Genomic DNA, 26,666 nt, shown 5'->3' with positions numbered 1-26,666 from the left:
TTGCCCCAGTCTAAGGTCCTGATCGCTCTGGAGCAGGTTTTTCATTAAGGATCTCTCTGTACTTTGCTCCGTTCATCTTTGCCTCGATCCTGACTAGTCTCCCAGTCCCTGCCGCTGTAAAAACATCCCCACAGCATGATGCTGCCACCACCATGCTTCACCGTAGAGATGGTGCCAGGTTTCATCCAGATGTGACACTTGGCATTCAGGCCAAATAGTTCAATCTTGGTTTCATCAGAACAGAAAATCTTGTTTCTGATGGTCTGAGTCCTTTAGGTGCCTTTTGGCAAACTTCAAGTGGGTTGTCATGTGCCTTTTACTGACAGAGGAGTGGCTTCGTCTGGCCACTCTACCATAAAGGCCTGATTGATGGAGTGCTGCAGAGATGGTTGTCCTTCTGGAAGGTTCTCCCATTTCCACAGAGGAATTCTGGAGCTCTGTCAGAGTGACCATCGGGTTCTTGGTCACCTCCCCGACCAAGACCCTTCTCCCCCGATTGCTCAGTTTGGCCAGCGGCCAGCTATAGGAAGAGTCTTGGGTGGTTCCAAACTTCTTCCTTTTAGGAATGATGGAGGCCACTGTGTTCTTGAAGACCTTCAATACTGCAGACTTTTTTTGGTACCCTTCCCCAGATCTGTGCTTCCACACAATCTTGTCTCGGAGCTCTACGGACAAATCCCTGGACCTCATGGCTTGGTTTTTGCTCTGACATGCACTTTGGTCTAATGGCGTTCGCAACAATTATGTGCATTATGTGCACCTACTGTACAGGTGGATAATAAGGATACAATAAGGAAAAAGTTGCGGGGTAAAAAATAAATTCTGTACAATCTATTAGTAACAAAATGTTAATTAAATCAGCCTGCTTTTCTGTTTTAATCAGTTCCCTACACAGGTTCAGAAGATCCTGTGATGGCGGGACATTTCCTGGCGACAGTAGTCCCTGCAGTGCTTCTGCCGTTAAGTCCTGGAGGCCCAAAAAAACGTCTCGGCTGCAGATATAATGATGTCCAGCATCTTGGACAATATGGACACTTGTGCTGTACAATTAATAACTGTGGCTATAAATGCTACCAAATCCACCTTCTTCACAATAAGTGTATCCAGATCACTTGACATATAACATTTGCAACTGGTTGTGGTGCATCTACCACTCCCCTTCAACGCTCTTCACCGCCTCCACATAGGAGATTTGCTGTACAGCCTTGATCCTTGACACCTCAACCTCTTTCACCCTAACAGGGCATTCATAGAATTCGGGAAATATGATCCCCACCACAGTTGCAACATTTTACATTCACAGACTCTTCAATTACATATTCCTTCCGTTTGCAAACAGTTGACACATGGCCAAACTTTTTACACTTCTTTGCATTGCATTGGGTTTTGCACGAATGGTCTTACGGCATATTTTATATCCCAACTTTACATAGGGTGGTAAATACTCATCAAACATCAATAATACAGAAACTTTGCTCCTTTTCCCCATACGGGTCAAGCGACGTGCATTAACTACTCCTGGAATTTTTAGCCTAAGATATTGCTTATCAATGTCCAACGGGATGCCAGAGATAACACCTTTTACCGGTGCCCTGTTCCGAAAATCAAAGCTATTCACTTCACGCGTCGATAATTTCGCGAGCCACAATGCACGCTCCTTTTCTTCTTTAGATACACACGATATCAACACCATACTACTCCTGGTTACTTTGATTGCATGGACTTTTCCCAGTGCCTTCTTCACCATCCTTGTGATGTCAAAAGGGTTTCCCAAATAAACATCCTTATCCAAAAAACATACTCCAACAAGCAACGATTCATCAGACTCATTTTCCACAACAATTTTTACCCTTTTTGTTCCATTATTAAACTTCAATGTTGTCCACTCATCTTTCTCGCTAACTGTACTCGACATGCTTTCAGCTTCAAATGGCACTTCTACTTCCGCCATTTCACGGTCCTTCCTCACTCTTGCGTATGCCACGCTTCTGAAATGCACTGTCAACTGTGGGACCTTTATATAGACAGGTGTGTGCCTTTCCAAATCATGTCCAATCAATTGAATTTACCACAGTCACAATCAAGTTGGAGAAACATATCAAGGATGATCAATGGAAACAAGATGCACCTTGTATTATAATAATAATTGTATTCACCTGTTTTTTCTTTGTTATTATGTGGTATTGTGTGTAGATTGAGGAAAATAATGTATTTAATCCATTTTAGAATTAGGCTGTAATGTAACAAAATGTGGAAATAGTCAAGGGGTCTGAATACTTTCCAAATGCACTGTATTTATTAATAATAACAGATAATGGCAATGCGCCATTCTACACCTATCTACGAGTGATATCAATGCTATGACAATACGTCTTGATATGGCCTATAGTGGTGACAGACTGAACTGTCAAACAAAGCTGAGTGAAAAACTAGCCAGTAAATTAGTCTAGGTTAGGTTTTGCTGCAATTGTTTCAAAGCTTTTATACTCTCTATTAACCTGAGTCCACTGTGATATGTAATAAGGGGTTATTAGACACATACATGAACATGTACATGAGTAAGTCTTTATCAGAGCTAACAAGCTACAACTGAATGACATGTATAATTGTGTTTCTAAACTCAATGAAAAAAATAAACAGGACACTGGTTGATCTACAAACATCTGCAAGTGATATCACTGAGCTGTGACAATGCATCTTAATGGAGCATGTTGACTACTGTCAAACACATTTTGTAATCTACTGTAGCTGTAGAACTGTAGCATATTGTGTGCTTAACTTTTCAGAAACCTTAAACACTGGAAAAATGGTTTCGAAAAATGTCAAGGTAGGAGATCCTTCATCACTGCCAGGGCTGCCCCCAGGGTTTCTGGTGGACCCTCTGCTGGGCACTTTAGGCACTGATGAGTTCTGTGCCAACTCTCTCCCACAGGCCAGGGGTGCCAGGCCAGTCATTGTACCAGGCTTTTTGCTTCTCATCGGGGTGTTGTAGGAGGAAATAGTATAGGACCTTGAGAGCTTGTGGATAGGCCTGAGTGAGTGGACCCTGAATGGTCCTGTGAATGACAGAGAGGGTGAGAGAGTGTGAGGGAAATCAGTAATCAAGTAATATCAGACTTTCTCTGTATGGTTCATAATTTTTTTATTTAACATTTATTTAACTAGGCAAGTCAGTTAAAAACGAATTCTTAATTACAATGACAGCCTACCCCGGCCAAACCCTCCCCCAACCCAGACAACGCTGGGCTAATTGTACGCCGCCCTATGGGCCTCCCGATCACGGCCGGTTGTGATACAGTCTGGGATCGAACCAGGGTCTGTAGTGACGCCTCTAGCACTGACATGCAGTGCCTTAGACCGTTGCGCCACTCGAGAGCTTAAAATGATGACCTGCTCAGATGTCATACTGTGTCCTACTCAGTCAATAAGCACCAACCAGACAGAAGATCTAGCTAAATTAGCTACAGAAAGTAATGTACAAATCTCACCTTTCTGCAGGAGCTAACGTTACCTCGCTCTGGCCGGGCCGCTTCATCTTTTAGCAGTAGGTTGAGGGACTAATGTTAATTTACATCCACTACCTAGCTACAACTAGCTAGCATGAGGGACTAACTTACTTCCACTAGCTAGCATGACTATAGCCATAGCCAGGTAGGGCTATCTACTGTAGCTAGCCAGCCTGCTAGCTAGTCAGCAGTAACACAGAACAATGAGGTTTAGTTATAAAGATATTTGGCAGTCACGTTAGCCGGCTAATGCTAGCTAGCCAGGTAGTGCAAGCCAACTTTGTTCAGTTGTTGTTGAGTTCGTTCTATTGGCATGCTAACTTCATGATAAATTAGGCATTTTAGCTATTTTTATCTTCCTGTCACACAAATGTAAAATCCTTTCTCTGTGCTGCGGACACTGTAGCTCAACCAAGACTGTAAACATAACCGCTATGCACCATTATTATTAGCTATATTAGGGGGCGTGTACGTCCAGTTATGAACAAAATATATATAATCATAATTTGATACATTTTGTCGTTATTTATTATCTGTTACTCGATACCCAATTTTGAAACGAGAACGAGTTGATATCCAATTTTCGTTTTGGTTTCCAATTAGAAAAATTATCAAAGCGATTAATTTCCTCTTGTTTGGCATTCCCGAGATTAGACGAAATAGGAATTACCCATTAACACACGGACCTGAATTCATCCTCTTCTTTCTCGTTTTATGTTGGAAGCAGAAATTAACATGTAGACTAGAATAAACGTGCTTTGTTTTCATGATCAGTTCTCATATTTTAGCCCTATCTGAAGTTGTTTTGTACTGTATGTATACTTTATGTTTTAAGCGATTACACTTAATGCAGTAAAAGCATGTATCCACCTGATGGCACTAAAGCTCTTACTGTGTAGCAAAGAAAGGGCAACGTTCCATTGGTGATTTTGTCATCGACTGTCAGTAAACATTGTGACTACAGTTGGTGCTGCAAACTTGGACAGTGAGTTTTCTCATGAGTTCCTCATGATAACCAAATTATTACTAGCCACAGTAGTGAATTTGACTATCCCTGGACTTTCAGAGAGGTGCATAGAATGTGAGTGTAGCAAAGCTAAGAGTGGGTCACACTCTTTAGCCTTGCTAACTCTGTCAGATCAGATCGCCCAGAAACCAGAACCTAAAGAGGAATCTGATCAACCCTCATCTTATTTCACAATAACCACTGTGGGGTGGTTTCCCTGTGATCAGTCTCAAAGTGAAAATCCTGCTTGATATTTGGATGTTGGATATTATTCCAATATAGATTTGAATGAGTCATTGGCAGATGTGTTAATAGCACATGTAGATAGACATGGTGCCTGCTTACACATATTTAAAGAGTTGAATGTTGACCCACCTAGCAAAAACACATTGAATGGGCATTGTGTCAAAGTCATATTTCAATGTACCTCATGGTGAACATTAATTACATTTGTCTTTGTATCAGCAAACAGTGTTCAACGTACCCTGCCCCAAAGAGGTTTAAGGTTTTGGGCGAGATATAAAAAGCGGGGGAAATGCGTTGATTTTGTACATTAGAAACAGATGCTCTCTTCAAGTACCAATCTTAAGAACAAGTTAGACTGATAAGTTGAGCAATATACAGTGACCTTGTTGAAGATTTCTCATTGAAGATGCTAACCATAATAGACCCTGCTTACCTTGAATCATTTTTGTGTGTGATTGTTACCAGGGTCCTACCATGGGGTTGGTGAAGGGATCTAAAAATAGATAGGTTATTAATACCTTTTCAGAAAATAATCTACATTACAGTGCTCTTATTACTGTGTAAATACAGTAACAAGTAGCCTATTGTAATTACTCAATGTTACACTACTGACCTTGTACTTGGGGTAAAGGTTATGGTCAGTGTTAGGGCTAGGTTTAGGGTTACTCCTGTAAGCTCTGTGTAAGTACAGTGTGACAATGAGTCATTACAATACTTGTTACACTGTACTTACAGCAGTAATTACACAGTAATAAGGGCACTGTAATGTGACATTTTGCCTTATCTTACAAAATGTCTAACACTGCAAATTAAGATAATTGACCATATGGCTGACCCAAGAGTTTAGTGTTTTGAAGCTCCTAGATTGTTTAACAAAATACTTGAGCTTTTCTGACCCATAGTAGATAATAATAATAATAATAATAATAATAATAATAATACTAATAAATTCAAATAGATACTTCACATTTCATCAAAGCTGTTTTTGTTTGTATTGCATTTGCAAGACGTCATCAGCATTTGAAGATTTTATTTCAGATGACTTCAGGTTTCAATCAATGCACATTCAATAGGGAAAACTGTTTAATTACTTTTACAACAGTTTTTTGTTGTTGTTGTTTAATGTACAATATATTCAACTCGTGTCAGTTGAAAACTCAATTCAATATCAATATTCAATTCATTGCATCCCTTCAACAGTCATTTTGGTGGTTTCCATAAGTTGATTGAAAGAAGTGCTTATACAATTCAATCATACATTAAGCTAAACATAATTTTCCTAGGACTGTCTGTGTAACGGATGTGAAATGGCTAGCTAGTTAGCGGGTACGCGCTACTAGCGTTTCAATCAGTTACGTCACTTGCTCTGAAACCTAGAAGTAATGTTGCCCCTTGCTCTGCAGTCCAGCAGTCCTCTGTGATTAAACAGACAGTCCACTGTGAGTATTACCTCGCCCCTGGTCACTAGTCTGCTGCTGTCAGGTATAGTGGAGTCTGGGTCAAAAGTGTCATGCAGCACCACCAGAACAACAGGTCTACCAGCTGTCAAGAGAGTGAGGGATGAACAAGGTTAGTTTAAGAACTCTAACAAATAAAGCATGCGTTCAGGTAATTAGCCTCTTGATACATACCTAGGTATTCTGAGACCACCTCCAGTTGTATATCAAGGTCCAGAATTCCAAAGTTACCGAACATAGGACAGATCATTATGATGACATCACTCTCCACTAGTGACACTTCAGTACAGTCTCCTCGGCCAGTGAGTTGTCTTACCAAGTCCTTATCAGAATTGAAAGTATCCCCTACGACACAGGTGCATAATCTTCCCATCCTTGGCTTACCTGCAAGAGGATATCTCTGTTTTATTAAAAATGAAACCTTTGTTATTGTGCAATTCATAATATACATTTTATTTAGAGCAGTGTTTACCTTCTGTGAATTCCTGCTGCAACAGAGAGAAGTTAAGAAATGAATCATTAGTATAGTATTCAATTCTACATTGTGCTGAACATAGATTTCTAAACCGATATTTAACTAGGCAAGTCAGGTAACAGATCCAATGCAGCATTTTGAAATATTTTTTTTATCTCAATATCAAATAATTTCTGGGTAACAATTAGGTACCATACTGTAATTGTTTTCAATTCAAATGGTCAAAAAGAAACAATAATAGCTTCTTAGCGAAGAGCCATTTCTCAAGCAAGAATTTTGCTAGAACTGTCTGGGAGTGGTCTGAGCGGGGAGGTGAAAATCTGAAAACTAGCTGTTATAGGCAGAGAGGTTTGGTACTCTCATTCTTCTTGATCTATTAACTATTTTACCACCTGGTGATGTCACCAGCCAAACCAAAACTTTATCCCACCAAAACAGGCTGACATTTCAGGCGGTCTTTTATAACAGCTCTTACACTAAAAGGGAATTATCATTCATTTTCAGAAATTCTTAAGTGGCGAGGGGCAAGTGCGGTGCTAAATAACTTAAAGTGGGCTATAAGTTGTAACTATACCTTTGGTTGGACGTTTAGCCTCTTCAGAATCATATCGACTGCTTCTTTATTGCGAGGACAGTCCAGCAGTCCTCTGTGATTAAACAGACAGTCCACTGTGAGTATTACCTCGCCCCTGGTCACTAGTCTGCTGCTGTCAGGTATAGTGGAGTCTGGGTCAAAAGTGTCATGATGCAGCACCACCAGAACAACAGGTCTACCAGCTGTCAAGAGAGTGAGGGATGAACAAGGTTAGTTTAAGAACTCTAACAAATAAAGCATGCGTTCAGGTAATTAGCCTCTTGATACATACCTAGGTATTCTGAGACCACCTCCAGTTGTATATCAAGGTCCAGAGCTCCAAAGTTACCGAACATAGGACAGATCATTATGATGACATCACTCTCCACTAGTGACACTTCAGTACAGTCTCCTCGGCCAGTGAGTTGTCTTACCAAGTCCTTATCAGAATTGAAAGTATCACCTACGACACAGGTGCATAATCTTCCCATCCTTGGCTTACCTGCAAGAGGATATCTGTTTTATTAAAGATTAAACAGTCATTCTTTACTTCATAACCCTGCTTTTTGGCGCTGACAGAGTTGGCTTTATGTGAAGGTGTGTCCTGTTGAGCTCCATTATTGTGACAATGCTTACAGGAAACAATGTTTATTTAACAGTTTGAGACTCAACAACAATCCCATGTCTGCTCCAAATCTATAATCTATGACATAGATCTACTGACTAAACTGTGGTTTGTATATAGTATATTAATACAAGATAAGCAACCAACAACTCCTGAGAAAGTGACATGTTGACTTACAAGGAAAAGCAGCCTCTGCCATTTTGCCTGCATAAAAAAAAGTTGGAAACCATAACTATACACATCGTTAAGCAACTTTTCTATTCATCCTATTCTCTATTTCTCTCAAGTGCAAAAACACATACTGTGTATACTGTGTATCTCTCTCTTCAGCATTTTTTGTTTTATGATAGAAATGTTTGTTTATTTTTGGGAAGTTCAAATATCAGATATACCCCCTTACCTTACTGGTCACTTCCACTTCTGCCACTTCTGATAATTTAAAAAAAATCAGATTAATAGCAATGCGAAATAGTCATTAAAAACAAACAAACTTCTCCCCAGATGTGCCGTATAACTATACAGAAAATCTATTGTTCACTTTCATTTCACAAGAACTCAGGGCTCAACTCCTCCCCTTCTTTCTCTCTTAGAAGGGGACTGTACATGACGTGTGTGTACTTCCAAAAAATATTATGTCTTGTCTTCTCATATTTTGACCCTATATCTGAGTTTGTATTTTTTATGTCAATTGTGATTTCGTTCAATGCAGTACTAACGTTAATTTAGCTGATTACACTAAAGGTTTTATAGAGTAATAGAAAAAGCACATTATTTAGTCTCAGTACTGTTGGTGCTTCTCTCATTGACAGTAAACATGGTGACTACTTGTAAATACCAAGGGCCACACTCCTCTGAGATAGTGTTAGAGACCATGTGTTGTAACTTCTAGTGTTTAGGCAAGGACAAGGGAGCAGCAACTTTAAAGAGATTCTCTGGTTCTTTTGTTTACTTTTTAGCCAGTAGAACTGAAAGTAGCACTCACGAGCCATTTGAGGTCCCCGAAAATTGCGTACTACGTTACATGTGTGCAGATTTGTACAGCATGTCATTGCTCTCTCTCTCTACTGTGGGTGAATCATGTGCATCTTACTAGCTATCACTCAGATGGCAAGGGGCTGAAGCTCATTGGTTGAAACTCGAACTGCTTGGGGGCTGGCCCACGTGCGGTGAAATGTAGGGAAAATTGCGCAGCACAGCTACAAGATATAGTCCCTTTCAATCTAGGAATTTTGTGGCTAATTGAGGTAAAACAGTAGTTCTTCTCATAGATGATGTATGTATGAACTACACATTGACACATCCAGCCCAAAACGGGAGGTTGAAAAAATACTCAAGTTACGTAGCATGTCTTTAACCAACTATGAGGAAGAATCTTTCACTACCCAAGTTTCATCTTTAGGGAACAGAATCCCACCTTGTGATTAGAGACTTTGTAAACATAATAGTTTAAAATTCATTCACAATCACAGGTTCTAGGCCCATTTATAGGAAACAATAGGGAAGCAGATATAAAAACAAGGCTAAATTTAAAGGAATAAAGGTTTAGATTTGCTTGCTTGAAACAGGCTACAGTAAAACAACGACACAAATGACTTTTCCTGGATGCTAAATGAAAGGAAGAGAAAACGGTTAGCCATTGCATTTACAAATAAACAGTGATTATTAATAGAAATACAAATTAATTTACTTCAAGACAATCTTCTTAAGGGAGGGCTTTCAAAGTCTAATCCCAAACACAAACCAACTGGAAACAATTGAGAAAAAAAATGGCATTCCTGTAGTCGCATAATTTTACAAAAACATTTGAAATATTGTCAAACTTAAGCAAACAAGCACTGATACAAATCCACAAACACACCTTCAATACATTATTGATCATACCCCAAATATTTATTCTCAAATAGATTGCATGGTCCCCAAAAGGTTTGCCCTCACACAAACATTAAAATGGCACAGTAACAACTCATCACAGACTACACTGGACATTCAGGAGATCATGACTAGAAGGCATCCAGCTTTTGTCAAATCATAGTCAGATTTGATTTCTCGTAGCAGGTTAGGAGAACTTACAGTGCATTCGGAAAGTAGCCAGACCCCTTGACTTTCCACATTTTGTTACGCTACAGCCTTATTCTAAAATGTATTAAATAATTTTTTCCCTTCATCAATCTACACACAATACCCCATAATGACAAAGCAGAAACATATTTGGGGAAATTTTAGCACATTTATAAAACATTTTTTAACTGAAATATCACATTTACATAATCCTTCAGATTTACTCCATCCCTCCAAATCCATCCCTTTACTCAGTACTTTGTTGAAGCACCTTTTCGCAGCGATTACAGCCTTGAGTCTTCTTAGGTATGATGCTACCAGCTTGGCACACCTGTATTTAGGAAGATTCTCCCATTCTTCTCTGCAGATCCTCTCAAGCACAGCTATTTTCAGGTCTCTCCAGAGATACTTGATCAGGTTCAAGTCTGGGCTCTGGTTGGGCCACTCAAGGACATTCAGAGACTTGTCCCGAAGCCACTCCTACGTTGTCTTGGCTGTGTGCTTAGGGTCGTTGTCCTGTTGGAAGGTGAGCCTTCGGCCCATACTGAGGTCCTGAGCACTCTGGAGCAGGTTTTCATCAAGGATCTCTCTGCACTTTGCTCCGTTCATCTTTCTCTCGATCCTGACTAGTCTCCCAGTCCCTGCTGCTGAAAAACGTCCCAACAGCATGATGCTGCCACCACCATGCTTCACCGTAGGGATGGTGCCAGGTTTCCTCCAGACGTGACATTCAAGCCAAAGAGTTCAATCTTGGTTTAATCAGACCAGAGAATCTTGTTTCTCATGGTCGGAGCGTCCTTTAGGTGCCTTTTGGCAAACTCCAAGCAGGCTGTCATGTGCCTTTTACTGAGTAATGGCTTCTGTCTGACCACTCTACCATAAAGGCCTTATTGGTTGAGTGCTACGGAGATGGGAGAACCTTCCAGAAGGACAACCATCTCCACAGAGGAACTCTGGAGCTCTGTCAGAGTGACCATCGGGTTCTTGATCTCCTCTCTGACCAAGGCCTGCTCCCCCGATTGCTCAGTTTGGCCGGGCGGCCAGCTCTAGGAAGAGTCTGTGTTTCCAAACTTCTTCCATTTAAGAATGATGGAGGCCACTGTGTTCTTGAGGACCTTCAGTGGTGCAGACAGTTTTTAGTACTCTTCCCCAGATCTGTACCTCGACACAATCCTGTCTTGGATCTCTACGGACAATTCCTTCGACCTCATGACTTGGTTTTTGCTCTGACATGCACTGTCAACTGTGGGACCTTATATAGACAGGTGTGTGCCTTTCCAAATCATATCCAATCAATTGAATTTACCACAGGTGGACTCCAATCAAGTTGTAGAAACAGCTTAAGGATGATCAATGGAAACAGGATGCACCTGAGCTCAATTTCAAGTCTCATAGCAAAGGGTTTGAATACTTATGTAAATAAGGTATCTGTTACAATACATCAATACATTTGCAAATATTTCTAAAAACCTGTTTTCACTTTGTCATTATGGGGTATTTTGTGTAGATTGATGAGGAAAACATTTTATTTAATATATTTTAGAATAAGGCTGTAACATTTTCTGGGGAAAAAGTCAAGGGGTCTGAATACTTCCGGTGGCACTGTACGTAGCAGGTTAAGAGAACTTATGTAGCAGGTTAGGAGAATTAACGTAGCAGGTTAGGGGAGTTAGGTTAAGGTTATGAAAAGGGTAAGGGTTAGCTAAAATGTAAAAACTTTCAACTTTTGACGTTTATTTGACAAAAGCTGGATCCCTTCTAGCCATAACCGCTTCAGGACAAAGCTCTCACAAAGGCCTAAAGGGTTATTTTAATCCCTTTTACATATTCACCACTAATTAGGGTCCCCTGGGAAACTAAGGATCTTACCCTGTCACACAAGGTCTTATGAGTAGGCCTCATTCCACTTGCAAATAGTGCATAACACTCCGAGGACCAGAGTAGCTCTGTGGCAGCTTTAGACTCTTCTATAATGACAAATAAAGCAGCAGCCTATAGGGACAATTATCAACAGATACCATTCTCATTTGGATCACAGGCAGAAATTCAATTACAAAACCATTCAGTCTGAACTAGGATCAGCCAGACACTACTAGACAAACTGCTCTACACCCCTGAGATTGCAATATTTGTAAAGTCAAATTGTATGTTTTCTATTTAACTTAATTTAGGTATTCATCTTCAAAGACTTACTTCAATAGTTCATTTGATTGACTCATTATACGAAACCCCTTTAAATACAAATTCAAAGAATCAACATTTTTATAATACAATCATATTTTGTCAGGGTATTTAAGGGCTAAGTGTCTGATCAGATTTGGTGGAGTGATCAGATACTGCCTCCAGGCTGACCTTAGTATGATAAACGTGCGAGGTGATGTGAAATGAATCCTCAGACTATAAATATAAATATATTGATAAAGTAGATTGATAGAATAGTCATAGTTCAGCATATCTATAATGTAAACATTGCGTCAGTGTATTTATATGTGCTGAGTGTCTGATCAGATTTAGGAGTGGGTAATCAGATAGACGCTGCCCCCCAGGCTAACTGTTAGTCTGATAAATGGGCAGTTGTGACACAACACAGTGCACGCTCAGCAGCGGTGATTATAACATTTAATCACCAGCCCGTATCGCCATGCTGACACTGTCCAGCCAGGCTTCTCGCGCCAAGGGTATGATTTACCCGCCTCTGCCTGGGAGAAAAACTCATTCAGGAGACGGATTGCTGAGCGAGCCTCTCCGACCAGGCCTATAAATCATTCTTTAATCAAAGAGCACTGAGATTGGGCCGGCGTGGACACCCACGGGAGCACAGTTGACACCTCAACTCCTCCCTGCTCTGGAGCAGCTCTCCCCTGATCATTTCCTTTTCTCCTATGGTTTCTTATCTGGCTGTATGTATCAGTCATCTGGGGGTAAGACTGACAAGGATGTGGATGATGTGGATCTGGTGTCCCCCACTCACTAACCTCCAGAGGGATGTCTGGTAACAATGTGTGGGTGAGGTCACTTCACAGACTGACACACTGATCCATACCCATCACAAGGACAAACACACATGTAACAGCCACATGTACACACACACACACCCACACACACTATATTAACTCAGCAAAAAAAGAAACGTCCTCTCACTGTCAACTGCGTTTATTTTCAGCAAACTTAACATGTGTAAATATTTGTATGAACACAACAATATTCAACATCTGAGACATAAACTGAACAAGTTCCACAGACATGTGACTAACAGAAATGGTATAATGTGTCCCTGAACAAAGGGGGGGGGTCAAAATCAAAAGTAACAGTCAGTATCTGGTGTGGCCACCAGCTGCAGTGCATCTCCTCCTCATGGACTGCACCAGATTTGCCAGTTCTTGCTGTGAGATGTTACCCCACTCTTCCACCAAGGCACCTGCAAGTTCCCGGACATTTCTGGGGGGAATGGCCCTAGCCCTCACCCTCCGATCCAACAGGTCCCAGACATGCTCAATGATTGAGATCCTGGCTCTTCGCTGGCCATGGCAGAACACTGACATTCCAGTCTTGCAGGAAATCACGCACAGAATGAGCAGTATGACTGGTGGCATTGTCATGCTGGAGGGTCATGTCAGGATGAGCCTGCAGGAAGAGTACCACATGAGGGAGGAGGATGTCTTCCCTGTAACGCACAGCGTTGAGATTGCCTGCAATGGCAACAAGCTCAGTCCGATGATGCTGTGACACACCGCCCCAGACCATGACAGACCTTCCACCTCCAAATCGATCCTGCTCCAGAGTACAGGCCTTGGTGTAACGCTCATTCCTTCGACGATAAACGCAAATCCGACCACCACCCCTGGTGAGACAAAGCCGCGACTCGTCAGTGAAGAGCTTTTTGCCAGTCCTGTCTGGTCCAGTGACGGTGGGTTTGTGCCCATTGTGCCCGTTGTTGCCGGTGATGTCTGGTGAGGACCTGCCTTACAACAGGCCTACAAGCCCTCAATCCAGCCTCTCTCAGCCTATGGCTGACAGTCTGAGCACTGATGGAGGGATTGTGCGCTCCTGGTGTAACTCGGGCAGTTGTTGTTGCCATCCTGTACCTGTCCCGCAGGTGTGAAGTTCGGATGTACCGATCCTGTGCAGGTGTTGTTACACGTGGTCTGCCACTGCGAGGACGATCAGCTGTCCGTCCTGTCTCCCTGTAGCGCCGTCTTAGGCGTCTCACAGTACGGACATTGCAATTTATTGCCCTGGCCACATCTGCAGTCCTCATGCTTCCTTGCAGCATGCCTAAGGCACGTTCACGCAGATGAGCAGGGACCCTGGGCATCTTTCTTTTGGTGATTTTCCGAGTCAGTAGAGCCTCTTTAGTGTCCTAAGTTTTCATAACTGTGACCTTAATTGCCTACCGTCTGTAAGCTGTTAGCGTCTTATGGACCGTTCCACAGGAGCATGTTCATTAATTGTTTATGGTTCATTGAACAAGCATGGGAAACAGTGTTTAAATGCTTTACAATGAAGATCTGTGAAGTTATTTGGATTTTTACAAATGATCTTTGAAAGACAGGGTCCTGAAAAAAGAAACGTTTCTTTTTTTGCTGAGTTTATGTATACACTAAACAAAAATATAAAAGGCAACATACAACAATTTCAAAGTTACAGTTCATATAAGAAAATCAGTCAACTGGAGTAAATTCATTAGGCACTACTCTATGGATTTCACATGACTGGGAATACAGATATGCATCTGTTGGTCACAGATACCTTATTTTTTTTAAGTAGGGGCGTGGATCTGAAACCATTCAGTGTCTGGTGTGACCACCATTTGCGTCATGCAGTGCGACACATCTCTTTCGCATAGAGTTGATCAGGCTGTTGATTGTGGCCTGTGGAATGTCCCAATCGTCTTTACTGGCTGTGTGAAGTTGCTGGATATTGGCTGTCGTACACGTCGATCCAGAGCATCCCAAACATGCTCAATCGGTGACATGTCTTGTGAGTATGCAGGCCATGGAAGAACTGGGACATTTTCAGCTTCCAGGAATTGCGTACATGATGCCGTGCATTATCATACTGAAACATGAGGTGATGGTGGCGGATGAATGGCACGTCAATGGGCCTCAGGATCTCGTCAAGCTCTCTCTTTGCATTCAAATTGCCATCGATAAAATTTAATTGTGTTTGTTATCCGTAATTTATGCCTGCCCATACCATAACCCCACCACCACCATGGGGCACTCTGTTCACAATGTTGACGTCGGCAAACCGCTCGCTTGCACGACACTATACATGTGGTCTGTGAGGCCTGTTGGACGTACTGCCCAATTTTTCTGTGACATTGTGTTCTGTGACAAAACTGCACATTTTAGAGTGGCCTTTTATTGTCCCCTTCATAAGGTGCATCTGTGTAATGATCATGCTTGTTAATCAGCTGCTTGATATGCCACACCTGTCAGGTGTGGATTACCTTGGCAAATAAGAAGTGCTCACTAACAGGGATGTAAACAAATTTGTGAACAAAATCTGAGAGACCAACAATTTACACATTGCATGGACCAACAATTTACACGTTGTGTTTATATTTTTGTTCATTGAATATATACACTACATGACCAAAAGTATGTGGACACCAGCTCGTCGAACATCTCATTCCAAAATCATGGTCATTAATATGGAGTCAGTCCCCCATTTGCTGCTACAACAGCCTCCACTCTTCTGGGAAGGCTTTCCACTAGATGTTGGAACATTGCTGCGGGGACTTGCTTCTACTCAGCCACAAGAGCATTAGTGAGGTCAGGCACTGATGTTTGGCGATGACGCCTGGCTTGCATTCGCCATTCCAATTTATCCCAAAGGTGTTCGATGGGGTTGAGGTCAGTGTAGCTCTGTGCAGGCTAGTCAAGTGCTTCCACACCAATCTGGAGAAATCATTTCTATATGGACCTCGCTTTGTGCATGGGAGTATTGTCATGCTGAAACAGGAAAGGGCCTTCCCCAAACTGTTGCCACAAAGTTGGAATACACAGAATTGTCTAGAATGTCATTGTATGGTATAGCATGAAGATTTCCAAACTACTACTATTTCCGAACTATGAAAAACAGCCCCATACCATTATGGTGATTGTGATCTTAGGCTTGTGTGCGGCTGCTCGGCCATGGAAACCCATTTCATGAAACTCCCGATGAACAGTTATTGTGCTGACGTTGCTTCCAGAGGCAGTTTGGATCTCGGTAGTGAGTGGACAGATGATTTTTACGTGCTTCGCGCTTCAGTACTCGGCGGTCCCGTTCTGTGAGCTTGTGTGGCCTACCACTTTACGGCTGGGCTGTTGTCACTCCTAGATGTTTCCACTTCACAATAACAGCACTTACAGTTGACCGGGGCAGCTCTAGCAGGACAGAAATGTTATGAACTGACATGTTGGAAAGGTGGCATCCTATGACGGTGCCACGTTGAAAGTCACTGAGCTCTTCAGTTTGGGCCATTCTACTGCCAATGTTTGTCTATTGACATTGCATGGCTGAAATATCCACACCCGAATTTGAAGGGGTGTTGTCACGAGAATTTCTGTCTCAATGGTTAAATTCAACTATCACTCACTTTGAATAATTCCTAGTGGTTGTAAGGCCCTGGTTAATGAAGAATTAGACAAAGTCCCAGATTCTGCAAAAGGTCCGTTCTTCATTCAGAGAGCTCTGAAAATCATACAATGCACATAGCCTTTTATACCTCACATTTGGTTACAACATACACTTTATAAATGCCCCTCTAAATCGGTGGGGAGACCTCTTTCCTGTTATCAGTTTCACAGTTGTCACAAGTCGTCTGTCGACAGTTCCTCTTCTCCTTTGTTGTCTCAACTATACTTCTGCTTACATTGCTAAATAGTAACATACTATCCTAGTCTTAACTTGTCCTATGCACTCACATTATTGGATTATAGTCTTATAATTCTAATACATTTTACACAGTTATACAGTTTCAGGGTGAAATATCCTAGTCATTCCTATAAACATACAACTTCTTCTATCAGGTGTCCACATACTTTTGTATGTGTGTATATATATATATATATATATATATATATATATATATATATATATATATATATATATATATATAGTATTATTCATGGATTGTGTATGTATTGTGTATTATCTTGGCCAGGTCGCAATTGTAAATGAGAACTTGTTCTCAACTTGCCTACCTGGTTAAATAAAGGTGAAAAAAAAATGTGTGCCATTTAAGGGGTGAATGGGCAAGACAAAATATTGAAGTGCCTTTGAAAGGGGTATGGTAGTGGGTGCCAGGCACGCCGGTTTGAGTGTGTCAAGAACTGCAATTCTGCTGGATTTTTCACTCTCAACAGTTTGCTGTGTGTATCAACAATGGTCCACCACCCAAAGCACATCCAGCCAACTTGAAACAACTGTGGGAAGCATTGGACTCAACATTTTTTTATTTAACTAGGCAAGTCAGTTAAGAACAAATTCTTATTTACAATGACGGCCTACCCCGGCCAAACCCTAACCCGGACGACGCTGGGCCAATTGTGCGCCGCCGTATGGGACTGCCAATCACGGCCGGTTGTGATACAGCCTGGAATCGAACCAGGGTCTGTAGTGACGCCTTTAGCACTAAGATGCAGTGCCTTACACGGAACCCAAACCGTCTGCGCGCGTGCGCTATCGTGCATAAATGTATCCCCCCCCCCCCCCCCCACACCAAACGCGATCACGACACGCAGATTAAAATATCAAAATAAACTCTGAACCAATGACATTAATTTGGGGACAGGTCGAAAAACATTAAACATGTATGGCAATTTAGCTAGTTAGCATGCACTTGCTAGCTAGCGTTAATTTGTCCTATTTAGCTAGCTTGCTGTTGCTAGCTAATTTGTCCTGGGATATAAACATTGAGTTGTTATTTTACCTGAAATGCACAATGACCTCTACTCCGACAATTAATCCACACATAAAACGGCCAATCGAATCGTTTCTAGTCATCTCTCCTCCTTCCAGAATTTTTCATCTTTGAACTTATATGGTGATTGCATCTAAACTTTCATTGTATTACCACGACAACCGACAACACAGTTGGTCTTTCAATCACCCACGTGGGTAATACCAATGAGGAGATGGCACGTAGGTACCTGCTTCTATAAACCAATGAGGAGATGTGAGAGGCAGGAGTTTCAGCGCGATCTGCGTCAGAAATTGAAATTACTTCTATTTTAGCCCTTGGCGTCGCAGACGCTCGTTGGCGCGCGCGAGCAGTGTGGGTGCAATAATTGAATAACATGGATTTCTAAATTTATTTTGCTACGCTCGCGCACGCGACGTGTCCGGTCTGGTCAGCATGTTAGACCGCTGCACCACTCAGGAGCCCAACATGGGCCAGTATCCCTGTGGAACGCTTTCGACACCTTGCAGTCCACAGCCCAACAAATTGAGGATGTTCGGAGGGCAAAAGGGGGTCGATCTCAACATTAGGAAGCTGTTCCTAATGTTTTGTATACTCAGTATTTATATACAGTATATAATTTATGAATGACATGTAGGCTCGTAATTGTTGTCATAACATTTATATAATGATAGATATGCTATAGTCAAAGATTAACCCTTCTAGACACCGTTTTATATGGCTGGCATAAGCATTGGTTCAGCAGGTCTGATGACCAAATACAAGACATATTCTAATACATTACAGTGGACAAGCAGCAATAAATCAATGGAAGCCTATGGCACAATTCAAATATTATGATAAACCAAGGTGTCGTGAAGAAGATGAAGGATGCACTTGCGTCAGTTTTAAGATTTGGGTAGGCTAGAGGAACCTACAGATTTTTTCTCCAAAAAAAGAAATCTGACGTCAGGCGCACCTTTAATAATGTATATTTTTCTCTTGTATTGGCACTGGCAGTCTTGTGAAGTAGACGGAACGGAGAGAACTGCGCCGCACGCTCCCAGCTTTTCGAGCTAGTGCCCTAATAAGAAATACAATGATTTTACAATAGGATGTGTTCAAGATTTCATAACGGAAAGGAAGAGTTTTTTAACTAAGTGAAGAAGTACAACATACTACCGTAGGCTACTATTTCCTGACGCAAACACACACCTGAGTGATTTTGGTGGTTCGATCCAGGATGAAGTGAAGTAATGTGCGCAACATTGGAATAATTCGGATATCTGAAACAAGCTTGAATGGAATACCCTGATTGCTATTTGTAATGTGGGCTTTTAGCCACCACTTAAACTGTTCCCAGGGCAGTTTGGGGGGAATTGAGATATTAGTCAGAGCTGCGTAATGGGTTTATATGCCCGTGGATATAGGCTACGTTTTGTCTTCACTCTTTTAACGACAACGCAGATAACAAGTAAATAATCAATCAAAAAAAACATGCACCATCTAAATCCATGGAGATATGGCATGCATTCTCCTCTATAGCCGAGTTGCGCCGTCTTCATATAGGCATACCAGGACATGCATCTGCATATTTTCCCTATCTCTATCACTATCATATATATGCTACTGTCTCTTATTTTCTTCTGATGCTATCATGCAAAAACCAAGTGATCCAACGCAGAACTGCCTGCGCCTCAGGAGTGATGGAGGCAAAAAACTTCAGCAAAAATCTCCTTACTGCACTTTGCCATTGAACGCGAGAGGGACAAGGGAAATATCTCTCCATGAAGCGAACCAAAGCAACGCCTCGGTTAATCTCAACACAGTTCGGAATAACACATCAGACCGTCCTACCACTAACAACATGGGCAGTGGGAAATTCGGGAATAAGAAGTTGCCAAATGCCATCATTGTCGGTGTTAAAAAGGGCGGCACAAGAGCTGTCTTGGAGTTTATAAGAATCCATCCGGACGTACGAGCGGTCGGCACAGAAACGCATTTTTTCGACAGGAACTATGACCGTGGACTAGACTGGTACAGGTAAGACAATAACTAATTTTACACCTGCACAGGTGTCGACCTAGGGAGCTCATTAACGGAAGCCAACCGGCATGCCAACAGCTATGTTGCGCGCGAATTCATCATGCATTGGATTTTTAAACTAAATTAGCTCTTGGTAATTAGTCCTGATTTTTGTAAATGGGCATTTTGTAAAAAGGTACATTTAGTGAAAAGGAGCCTTGTGGAAGGCTCAATACCAAAATGTGTATTAATCTCGCTGTAATTTATTGTCATTCCCCTGAAACCCATTAACCTAATAATTTCCCCTCACATCTCCCCCTCCTCTATCTTATGGTTAGTTTACATCCCTCCTCTCGCTTAGTTTTTTGCCATAATAATTAATTGTAGCCTACTAGTCTGTCTGTTGAACGAGACAATGCAATCATCAGTGGAGAGGAGCGTTGAATCATTGCATTACATGACTAGTGTGTAGCCTGGAGAATATAGCCTCCTCTGACCTGTCCATCTGTTCAAAGGCAATGTCAGAGAAACACGTTCAAACAACAGTTCCATGTCATGTTGACAGTCATGTTGACAGTGGTCAGTGGAGGATGACAGTAATTGGAAGATATTTTGTGCCACATCAACTCAGATGTTTTTGTCATCCATCAAAAAACGACCTTGAGCATCAGTGGCTATTACGTTCCAAATAAAGATGCTTTCTTTTTCAAGAACGTGTCTTCAGAAGATTGATCCATGATGTGTCTATTTGTCAACAGTAGGCTAAAAGCTGCTGATTCATTGCATCTGTTTTTTTAGCCATTGTCTGCAACTGTTTTCTTCTTATCAACGAATAGGATACCATTTCATTTCAATTAAATCAGACAGAGCTATGCACGCGTTTCGAGGGAGTTTTAGAACTTGAAGTGACCAAAAATAAATCGGTGTACCTGACAGAAAACAACCAAAAGTTTCGGTGGCCTACTTGTTTGACCCAGTTATGACCCAGAGAGTCATTTTCCTCTGTCCAATCTACATTACATCTCACAGGTGATTTATTACCGCTGAACCTGGGACTGAGCTAGTTACAGTATATGAGAAAGACAGAGAGAGATCTTTCCCATACAAGTCTCTTGTGGCAACTACCTTCTGTGACATTGGTAAAGTGTCCATATTGTTTTTTTGTTTCACTGGAAACAGGCCCATAGCCAGACTGGACCTCCCTTGATGTCTATGGCCATAACGTACTGATACTAAGTTAGTATACAATTACTAAATATACTGTAGGTATAGGATCAACACATTTCACTGCACCTATCCAATGGATGTGACAATAATATATATATATAAACTCAGCAAAAAAAGAAGCGTCCCTTTTTCAGGACCATGTGTTGAGCGCACAATCCCTCCATCAGTGCTCAGACTGTCCGCAATAGGCTGAGAGAGGCTGGACTGAGGGCTTGTAGGCCTGTTGTAAGGCAGGTCCTCACCAGACATCACCGGCAACAACGTCGCCTATGGGCACACATTCACCGTTGCTGAACCAGACAGGACTGGCAAAAAGTGTTCTTCACTGACGAGCCACGGTTTTATCTCACCAGGGGTGGTGGTCGGATTTGCGTTTAAGTTTGCTGAAAATAAACATAGTTGACAGTAAGAGGATGTTTCTTTTTTGCTGAGTTTATACACACACACACACACACACACACACACACACACACACACACACACACACACACACACACACACACACACAACCGTTCAAAGGTTTGGGGTCACTTAGAAATGTATTTGTTTTTTAATGAAAAGCACATTTTTTGCCAATTAAAATAACATCAAATTGATCAGAAATACAGTGTAGACATTGTTAATGTTGTAAATGACTATTGTAGCTGGAAACTGATTATTTATAATGGAATATCTACGTAGGCGTACAGAGGCCCATTATCAGCAACCATCACTCCTGTGTTCCAAAGGCACGTTGTGTTAGCTAATCCAAGTTTATAATTTTAAAAGGCTGATTGATCATTAGAAAATCCTTTTGATAATATGTTAGCACATCTGAAAACTGTTGTGCTGCTTAAAGAAGCAATGAAGGCTTCTTTAGCCTAGTTGAGTATCTGGAGCATCAGCATTTCTGGGTTCGATTACAGGCTCAAAATGGCCAGAAACAAAGAACTTTCTTCTGAAACTCATCAATATATTCTTGTTCTGAGAAATGAAGGCTATTCCATGCAATAAATTGCCAAGAAACTGAAGGCCTCGCAAAACGCTGTGTACTACTCCCTTCACAGAACAGCGCAAACTGGCTCTAACCAGAATAGAAATAGGAATGGGAGGCCCCGGTGCACAACTGAGGAAGAGGACTAATACATTAGAGTGTCTAGTTTGAGAAAGAGACACCTCACAAGTGCTCAACTGGCAGCTTCACTAAATAGTAACTGCAAAACACCAGTCTCAACGTCAACAGTGAAAAGGCGACTCCAGGATGCTGGCCTTCTAGGCAAATTTATGAAAAACAAAAACAGAAATACCTTATTTACATAAGTATTCAGACCATTTGTTATGAGACTCGAAATTGAGCTCAGGTGCATCCTTTTTTGATTGATCATCCTTGAGATGTTTCTACAACTTGATTGAAGTCCACCTGTGGTAAATTCAATTGATTGAACATGATTTGGAAAGGCACACACCTGTCTATATAAGCACCAACAGTTGACAGTGCATGTCAGAGCAAAAACCAAGCCTTGAGGTCTAAGGAATTGTCCGTAGAGCTCTGAGACACGATTGTGTCGAGGCACAGATCTGGGGAATGGTACCAAAACATTTCTGCAGCATTGAAGGTCCCCAAGAACACACTGGCCTCCATAATTCTTAAATGGAAGAAATTTGGAACCACCAAGACTCTTCCTAGAGCTGGCCTCCCAGCCAAACTGAGCAATCTGGGGAGAAGGGCCTTGGTTAGGGAAATGACCAAGAACCTGATGGTCACTGACAGAGCTCCAGAGTTCCTCTGTGGAGATGGGAGAACCTTCCAGAAGGACAACCATCTCTGCAGCACTCCACCAATCAGGTGTTTACTGTAGAGTGGCCAGACAGAAGCCACTCCATAGTAAAAGGCACATGACAGCCCGCTTGGAGTTTACCAAAAGGCACCTAAAGGACTCTCAGACCATGAGAAACACGATTCTCTGGTCTGATGAAACCAAGATTGAACTCTTTGTCCTGAATGCCAAGTGTCACGTCTGGAGGAAACCTGGCACAATCCCTACGGTGAAGCATGGTGGTAGCAGCATCATGCTGTGGGGATGTTTTTCAGCAGCAGAGACTAGTCAGGATTGAGGGGAAGATGAACAGAGCAAAGTACAGAGAGATCCTTGATGAAAACCTGCTCCAGAGCGCTCAGGACCTCAGACTGGGGCGAAGGTTCACCTTCCAACAGGATAACGACCCTAAGCACACAGCTAAGACAACGCAGGAGTGGCTTCGGAAAAAGTCTCTGAATGTCCTCGAGTGTAAAATAAAAAAACTATTTACCATTTTAGTATAAGGCTGTAACGTAATAATATGTGGAAAAAGTCAAGGGGTCCGACTACTTTCCGAATGCACTGTGTGTGTATATATATATATATATATTATTTTTTTAATGGCATTGCTGACCCATTCTTCTTAATCATGTATTAATTGTCTGTCTCTTCCTCCTCATTCAGATGCCTGATGCCACGGACTATGGAGAGCCAGATCACCATGGAGAAGACGCCCAGCTACTTTGTAACAAGGGAGACACCTCGCCGGATCTCCGCCATGTCCCGGGACACCAAGCTGATCGTGGTGGTGCGCGACCCTGTCACCCGGGTCATCTCTGACTACACACAGACCCTGTCCAAGACACCTGACCTTCCCAGCTTCCAGGTTCTGGCCTTCCAGAACCAGAGTTTAGGATTGGTTGACACGTCTTGGAACGCCATCCGCATCGGCATGTACGCTCTGCACCTGGAAAACTGGCTCCGCTACTTCCCCCTGTCCCAGATCCACTTCGTCAACGGGGAGCGGCTCATCACGGACCCGGCTGGAGAACTGGCGCGGGTGCAGGACTTCCTGGGTCTGAAACGCATCGTCACGGACAAACATTTCTACTTCAACAGGACCAAAGGCTTCCCCTGCCTGAAGAAACCAGAGAGCAGCAGCTCACCCCGCTGCCTGGGCAAGTCTAAAGGTAGAACCCACATTCAGATAGATCACGACACTATCGAGCAGCTACGGGACTTCTACAGGCCATACAATGTCAAGTTTTACGAAATGGTGGGTCATGATTTTAGATGGGAATAGAGATTTGTGGGGAGGTCCGCAGTTTACAAGTGGCACAAGGAGAGACAAGATGTCATCCATGAATGTATGCACAGTTTAAATGTTTCTTGGTGTGGTTCGATGGACCTCCTGTTTGGCTGTTGGTAATAGTGTGGCTCTAGCTAAAGTCGTGGGTCCAAGTCTCGAAGGGATCACATACACATATTTAAAAAATATGTACAGTGCATTCGGAAAGTATTCAGACCCCTTCCAACAGGACAATGACCATAAGTACTGAGTAAAGGATCTGAATACTTATGTAAATGTGATATTTCAATTTAAATGTTTTTATAAATTAGCAAAATTGTAAAAAAGTTGTTTTTTGCTTTGTCATTATGGGGTACACTGTGTAGATTGATGAGGGGGAAAAATCATTTAATCCATTTTAGAATAAGGCTGTAATGTAACAAAATGTGAAAAAGTGAAGGGGTCTAAATACTTTCCGATTGCTCTGTCCTGTTAGTCGCTTTAGATAAGTGTCCGCTAAAGTTTTGAAAATCTCTTGGCCATTTCCTGCTGACTAGCTTTCCTCTGTTGCCAACTAATGTATAAAATTAGCAAATGTCATGGGATAGATGTAACTCCCCTCACTAATCTCAACTGAGACCATGGAAAATGTGAGCATCATCTTCAGAGAGGGATATTATTGTAAAAGATAAATAGCACTCTGGGCTTGAACTAAATCTGAAGTGGGAGCTGGGAAGCCTCTGTCGATTCATGTATACACTGAAAAACATTCTTGCTGTTTTGACAGTATTGTACAATAAAACTAACAGTAAAGTACCATATTCATTATTTACAGTAAATTGCCAAGAATGGTGATTTTAGGCGTAAACAGTAAATGATACTGTAAATTACAAAGAAACTTTGCTTTAACAGTACATTACTGTAAGCACACAGCATTGAGGTTCTGGAGTAACCCTATAAAACAAGATGTGTACTAAATGTATATGATTTACTAAATTAAGTACACCTACTATTACACTGTAATGAAAACAATTGATTCATGTGGTAAATATGTACATTTATCAAGAGTAAAATACTGTGAAGCATTATACAGCAGCAGACTGTAAATTATGGTGCATTGTGAGAAAATGTTTTGGGCAGGGAAAGAATTGCTGTATTTCGAGTGGTACTGTAATTCCACCCCAGAGAATACAGTACCGTACTTTTGACTTTTGACCACTAGTGGTTGCGTGGTATTGTTTTTTTCTGGCTCATTGATATATTTTGAAGCGTGCCTTGTAAGAAGCTGCATTTGGCCACCCGTTAGTGAGAGTGCTGCACCAATTTCACTGATAGTAGTGCCCCAACAATTAAATGTGTATAGGGGACCTATTGGAATGGCAACTAGTCTCAAACCTTTAATGGTTGTGTATTTACCATGTGCTTTGGTCTCTTTTGCCCTGTAGTCACTGACAGTTTGGAAGCATTTGTTAACGACTCTAAAAGTGCACTTACACTTCTAGAGGCCTTAACAAAGATTTCCGAACTGCCATTCATTGATATGCTGTAATATGCAAACACATTACCTAGCAGCCAACCTGCTTGCACCAAGCCCATGCAATTATGGTAAAATACTGTAAAATACAAACCCCATCTCCCCTCAATGAATTTAAATAATTCATCTATTCATTAATTGATTCATTACAATTACCGTAAAACATATTACAGTAATGAACTGTACTGTTGTTTTACAGTAACTTACAGGCAGCCAGTTGTCTGTAAGTTACCATAAAACAATGGTAAAAGATTACAGTAACAGTATTGGATACCGTGACATACGGTATAGTAACATAATGTAAGTAAATAACCTCTAAGTTACCGTAAAAACAACAGGAAAGATTTTACAGTGTACAGCAAAGCTATAGCACAAAAGCATTAATATTTCCCAATCATTTGTTTATGATTTTAGCTGTGGACTAAATGAGCAATTAACCAGTTTCATTTCATGGATAAGAATGATGTAACATTTAACACTTTACTTCTGCTTTTGATGATGTGAGGTCCCTTTTCATGTTTCAATAAAAAAATAACTTAACAAATATAATATATATAATCCCCCAATCTCCGCCAGATCAAATCAGATCAATACTTTATGAGCCCTTCTCTGTCAGTGAAGGTCACCTCTAATACAGTGGCCTCACTTCTGTTTGAATTTAGACATTTCGCCCTTTTCCCAAGGTAACCCATACACACTTTTTTTTCTCTTGCCTTTTACGATCTTACTCACATCAATCTCCTCTAAATCAAAAGGTTGGCGTCACAATTGAAAAGTGAAGTGTGTGGCCGTACCATCACAGCTACACAGTCCATTTGGACAAATCACTTCAGCTCATCAGACTATAGAAGTTAGATTTTTGATTGTCCGTTTTTCGTGAATTCCGTGAATAAATAGCTTTCTTATTATTTATGACTCTTTGCCATCATAGAATTTCCACAAATTGTTGAGTTGTGTTTAATAGTGATGGAATATC

General features: G+C 41.5%; 2 protein-coding genes across 4 annotated transcripts; one reads left to right on the top strand and one right to left on the bottom strand.

Moving 5' to 3' along the window:
* Positions 1 to 2,319: 2,319 nt before the first annotated feature.
* LOC120045507 lies at positions 2,320 to 8,380 on the bottom strand. 3 transcript variants are annotated; one of them, XM_038990407.1, is made up of 9 exons: positions 8,290 to 8,380; positions 8,067 to 8,093; positions 7,557 to 7,766; positions 7,265 to 7,467; positions 6,688 to 6,703; positions 6,390 to 6,599; positions 6,209 to 6,300; positions 5,192 to 5,251; positions 2,320 to 3,056 (listed from the first exon to the last, which is right to left on the bottom strand). In XM_038990407.1, the coding sequence occupies exons 2-8, from the start codon at positions 8,086 to 8,088 to the stop codon at positions 5,228 to 5,230; spliced, it is 777 nt and encodes a 258-aa protein (XP_038846335.1). In that variant the 5' UTR covers positions 8,089 to 8,093; positions 8,290 to 8,380; the 3' UTR covers positions 2,320 to 3,056; positions 5,192 to 5,227. The 3 variants fall into 3 exon arrangements, with proteins under 3 accessions (XP_038846335.1, XP_038846333.1, XP_038846334.1); XM_038990405.1 differs by lacking the exons at positions 2,320 to 3,056; positions 5,192 to 5,251 and having other exon boundaries at positions 5,825 to 6,300; XM_038990406.1 differs by lacking the exons at positions 2,320 to 3,056; positions 5,192 to 5,251 and having other exon boundaries at positions 5,825 to 6,300; positions 6,688 to 6,700.
* A 10,980-nt stretch (positions 8,381 to 19,360) lies between these two features.
* Positions 19,361 to 24,171, top strand: LOC120045506 (heparan sulfate glucosamine 3-O-sulfotransferase 2-like). The gene is made up of 2 exons (XM_038990404.1): positions 19,361 to 19,881; positions 23,553 to 24,171. Exons 1-2 carry the CDS (start codon positions 19,361 to 19,363, stop codon positions 24,169 to 24,171), a joined length of 1,140 nt encoding a protein of 379 aa, XP_038846332.1.
* The last annotated feature ends 2,495 nt before the right edge of the window (positions 24,172 to 26,666 follow it).

This window comes from Salvelinus namaycush, chromosome 4 (assembly GCF_016432855.1).
Source record: "Salvelinus namaycush isolate Seneca chromosome 4, SaNama_1.0, whole genome shotgun sequence".
NCBI lineage: Eukaryota > Metazoa > Chordata > Actinopteri > Salmoniformes > Salmonidae > Salvelinus > Salvelinus namaycush.
Note: the sequence above shows the minus strand (reverse complement) of the source record. Positions and strands in the feature narration are given on the sequence as shown.